The sequence below is a fragment of the Geospiza fortis genome, unplaced genomic scaffold (genome assembly GCF_000277835.1).
Source record: "Geospiza fortis unplaced genomic scaffold, GeoFor_1.0 scaffold201, whole genome shotgun sequence".
Classification (NCBI taxonomy): Eukaryota; Metazoa; Chordata; class Aves; order Passeriformes; family Thraupidae; genus Geospiza; species Geospiza fortis.
In genome coordinates this window covers 1,396,001-1,401,127 of record NW_005054440.1, presented here as the reverse complement: position 1 = coordinate 1,401,127, position 5,127 = coordinate 1,396,001, and the positions used below count along the sequence as shown (strand labels likewise).

The 5,127-nt window shown below is 40.6% G+C and overlaps 1 protein-coding gene across 1 annotated transcript in view; it reads left to right on the top strand.

Annotated features, from left to right (window-relative positions):
- CRHBP (corticotropin releasing hormone binding protein) overlaps positions 1–4,199 on the top strand; it is an 8,703-nt gene extending 4,504 nt beyond the window's left edge. The window contains exons 5-7 of the mRNA XM_005427281.3: positions 518–666; positions 1,973–2,090; positions 3,477–4,199. Coding sequence (XP_005427338.1) covers positions 518–666; positions 1,973–2,090; positions 3,477–3,634 — 425 coding nt within the window. The 3' untranslated portion in view covers positions 3,635–4,199. The remainder of the gene's footprint in view (positions 1–517; positions 667–1,972; positions 2,091–3,476) is intronic.
- Positions 4,200–5,127: the final 928 nt, after the last annotated feature.

The following is a 5,127-nucleotide window of genomic DNA, read 5'->3' as shown; positions in this document are numbered from 1 at the left end:
GGGTTGCCCACATAGAAGTTACTCCTTTACCTGAACTCTTAAGTTTGAACTTAAAGATAAAATCATGCGCTCATTTGAGTAAGATATTTTGCAGTGTAAGGAACTCCAGTTCAGAGGAGCAGAATAGGATTTAGGGAGTTGCTGGCAATATCAGGCAATAAGCTGTCAAAACTAAACACAATTCCTCCCTCCACCCATGTTTAGCCTCCTTCAAACTGACAAACTGTGTAAGTCGTTGACAGCATGAGCCCCTGATGTACAGATTTCAGGTGTGACTGCTTCATCCTTAGGTTCTGCCGGACCTCATGCTATATAGTAAAAAAAAGGGGGAGGGAATTTTTAAGGAACAAATGCTATGCAAGAACCTCAGAAAATGCCACAATTATTTTTTAAGTCTTTGGTTGTAACTCACAGTAATTTAACTATATCTCTGCTTTTTTGGTACTGTAATGATGTAGTTTTGCTGCATGCAGTGATGACTGGACAAGTAACTCTTGTACCTTTTCCTGTGTCCCAGCTTGCAATGTCATCTCTCAGACCCCCTCGGGAAGGTTTACCATGGTCATTCCTCACCAGCACAGAAACTGCAGCTTCTCCATAATCTACCCAGTGGTGATAAAAATATCTGATCTTATCCTGGGACACTTAAATGGTCTCTTTTTAAAGGTGAGATCTTTATTTCCTAAGAAAATATTAGCCTGTACAATTTTTGCGGGCAGAAGCAGGAAGGGGTGAAGCAGGGATAGGCTGTGGTGCTGACTGCTAAGGCATGGGTGTTCTGGACCTCTTGTGTGCATGATGAGGGCTCTGGTTTCTCCCAGAGAGGAAAGCTGGGGCTGTCTCTGTCACTATTGTCTCTGTAATGTTGCAATGGCAGCCAAATCATGCAAAGTACCATTAATGAATGTAACGATTGCTTGCTGTAACAAAGGGTAAGGATTTCATTATAAAGAAAGGAGCGCTCTCTCCAAGAGCTGTCTGTCTGCATTTAAATTAATGAAAGCAGCAAACACCTGAAGAGAGAAAGGAGCCACTAGATAGCAAGGTATTATCACAGACAAAGTACAAACGTGCTCACAACTGATTGCCTGCTCCATATGCTGAGCATTCTTCACTCCGATCTAGAGTATTTGGTGTTTGGTGACAAACCAACAGAAGAAGACAGGAGCTATTGGTGATATCTGTGCCTGGGAGGTGTAAGAAGGTGCCAATTACAAAATACTCAGAAGAATAGAGCAACAAAATTTGTTTTCTTCTGCCAGTGAGTCTGACAGCCTGAGTTCTTCAAGGAGATTGCCAGTGTCTGAACAAATTAGGTTTTGAGAGATGAGCAAGTGAATTGGTTGACTTATTCAGTGGTGAGCAGAAAGGACAACAGCAAAGGAAGGTAAAGAAACCAGGCACTTAAATAGCAGCATAGGGGTGCCAGCACAAAGGTGCTCAAGGTGTCTATGCAAGAGATTTTTGGCAAACAGCATTAATTTCAGGAAAATTGTGGGTTTAATATACAGTAAGCCGTTGCTTTCAGAAAAAAATACTCTTTTTGTTAATTTCTACCTTAATTGAACTTTGCCACAATGGTGCATTTTGGCATTTTTTTAGGAATGAGTATGGTATAGTGGAAGTTCCTGCCTGCCAGCTGAATATAGGCATACATACAGCCCATGCCTGCATTAATTTGATTATGTGTTTAAGCATCCAGAGCCAGATTGCTTATCTGCATTAAAAGCAGTTGAATCAACACCTTTTCTACTTGTCAGTAATTTTCAGAGTCTACTTAGGTCTTTCTTTGGAATGTCTTAAGAAAATTAACTTACTAATATAAAATCAAGGTAGTACTGCTCAGGATGAGAAGCTGATTTCACACAGCTTTAAGCACAGGGGATTTCTGTTGTTAGCTCCAATAATGTCGGCAGAACTGCTACATTTTGAAGATGAATGGTAAATAACTTTTGGCCTCTGCCTTTTTAAGAAACCATCTGCAAGCTGTGCAGGAGTGGGAGATTTTGTAGAGCTTCTTGGAGGAGCTGGCTTAGACCCATCCAAGATGTTTCCACTAGCTGACCTCTGCCATTCCTTTCATGGATCTGGTAAGCACTTCCTCCAGTTACCTCCACATAACAAAATAATTAACCATAGTAAGACATGCAGAGATCCCCACACACATCTGGACTTCCTGCTAGAGTGGTCAATTTCATGCTTAGCAGAACATGAAAGCTGAAGCTGTGGCTACGTGTTACATCACACCCATGACCACCTTCATTTGCCCCTTTAGTAATCATTATGACAAGGCCAAATTAGACGTATTTTTTAAATTCTCGTCCTATGACAAAAATAAATATTAGAATGTCAGCACATAAAAAGGTCTGGAAATTCACAACAAGTGAAGACAGATTGTTACATTTTCAGTTAAAGAGCTTTTCTCTCATTTATTCAGTGTTCCCAAGACCTTTTCTGCTGCTGGTGCAACACATACCCCAAAAGCCTCAGAGTTCCCATTCTATGCTTTGAACTTGCAGGGGCTGTGAACCTGTTTCATCATCATGCTGGTCCAGTGCCTTCTTCCTCCCCATAAAATAAGAACTTCCAGTTTCCCTAATATTCAATAGCAGACTAGTGTGGCAGTGATATGACAGGCTAACCCCTGTGGCACATCTGCCATATCTCAGGAGTACCAACAGGGCACTGGAGAAGCAGCATTTCCACAGAGTTGCAGGGCTAGAACGTGCCTGACCCTTGTGGTCTCTCTTGCCTTTCGTCACACTGCAACATAACAGTCCAGGCGCTTTTCAAAGATTTAACTGGTAAGTGCTGCTGTTGAATGATAATACTGAGCCCTGGAATGAGATTAATATGTGTTTTCCTGGTGGTGTGAAGGAAGTGGAAATCCATCTCAGCAGCTCCTGATCTCAAGTGAGGAAGTTCCCCCAAGCTCTCCAAACAAAAAGGCTGTGCCAAGCCTCCACTCAAATGGCTTGCCTAAAGCAGCAGTTAGCGACACTCAATTTCCCTCAGAGTGGAAGGACCACGAGCTAGGCACTACCATTTGAGTTTGTCTTGATGGAACTCTCAAATGCCTTTCTTCCTGTGAAGAATGTCCTTACACGCAAATCCACTCATCCTTCTAATGGGAAATGTTTTGATGTTGCTAATTTTGGCTATCTCTAGGATAGAGTGCCATTACCCATACCCATCACTCATGGTATATAACAGTAGCACACAGATATGGAGTAGCATTTGGATGGGGGAAGGATACTTGATTAAATACCCAAGCATTGTAAAGCAAAATTCACAAACACAAAAGTTAATCAGCAATATCACCACCAGCAGGTCATCATGACATACGAATTTGCTTTATTTCCAAAATTGCATATATTGGTGCTTCATAATTCCCATCATTATATATCTCTTTTCCCTCATTTTCTCTCATATAGATGTGTCTTTATAGCCCCTTTATATCTCTTTTCCCTAAACAGCCCAAATGAAGATTGGCTGTGACAACACTGTGCTGCGGATGGTCTCCAGTGGCAAGCACATCAACCGTGTGACATTTGAGTATCATCAGCTGGATCTGCAGGAAACAGAAACAAGAAAGGAGAACAGCATTGAGGAATTCTGCTTTCCTAGTATCTGAGAAACCAGGACACGCATCTTCACATAGCTAATGAAAATAAAGTTCTATAATAATGTATTTTTTTCCTTTAAGTAGCTGGTGGTGTCAAGCCTTTCTATAAGCATAATTATTTTCTCATACAAATCATTCATTCCCATCAGCAAGCAGGAGAAAGCAACAAATGTATTAATCTTTGTTATTCTTTCTGCAATGGTTAAGCTCATTTACCATATCGAAAATCAATAGCAAGACTAGAAGGGTATTTTTCTTGTATCAATATCATTAGGAAAATAGACAAAAAACCTAGTCTGGGGATATATTAAACCCACAATAAATATAAACTTCATGCAGCAGCTTTATCCTTTTATATCAAGTATAAACAAATAAACAAAAAAAGGTGGTGAAATACAATTCCTGTTTTGTAAGAGGAAGCCAAACATTCGTGTGCGTAAAAAACTACTGTTTTACTTATGACTATAAATGTACTATTTATTTCTAATGACATGTTTTTAATGAAAATTTATAGCATGAGTCTTCCTTACACAAATCCAAACATAAATAAATACATTCAAAGAGTTGGCAAAGAGTTCTTATATTGTATTTTTTCTGAAGAGGTCTTTTAACATACTGATTAAATTTCCTAAGTCTTGTGCAGTTTTCTGGAAATGAAAATTTTGAATACATGTTGCTGAAAAACCATTAACTATTATGAGCAAAAATTTGGTTTCTCTAGGTTGGTTTTCCCTCCACACAGAATAGGTTTCAGAAGTACACTTACTGGTACCTTCCCTCTTTCAGATTTTGGTCAGGTGTCCTGCTGACCCGTGAAGGATACAAAAATACAGATTTATTTTTTCCAGGCCTTTCCAGGAAAGGACTGTCAGCCTTGAAGAACTCTGGGAAGTACAAGTACAGTAGAGGACCAGAGCTGTGTCCTAGCTTTGAGAGCAAGATGTGATTGGTATGTTTTCTGGGAGTGGTACCTGCCAGTAACAAGAGTCAATTGTTCCTCCTCCAGGGCTCAATTAATGATGAAACCTAATTGATCCAGCTGCATTCCTGAAATCTTTCACTCTAAATTATGCCTCTTAATCTCACAGTCATGCATCCAAAATCAAGTGTCTTGATTATTCAGCATCTCTGCAGTCAATCTCTGTGACTGAAGGGGGTGAATACCACAGGATGCCTCAGAATCTCCTTGTTTTGGTTTTTGGAAGCCCTGTTTTGTGACTGACTCATGAACAGATGGATGTCTTTGGCAGATTGGTCAGACTCAGGTGAGTGTATCCACCCCTGCAGGGCTGTGTTTATGGAAAAAGTGGGGATTGTGGGAATGCTTCACTTCATTCCAAGGAAAACAGACAGAAATACTGATGGCTACTTCACAACATGAAGCAGCCCTGACTTGTGTCTCTGACTGGGGGGTTCTTGGCCACTACATCCCTGCTCCAGCCTCATGCAAACCACTGTGGGCTTTCAGAGTTGTGCTGAAGTGCTGGCAGTGTTGGTATCAC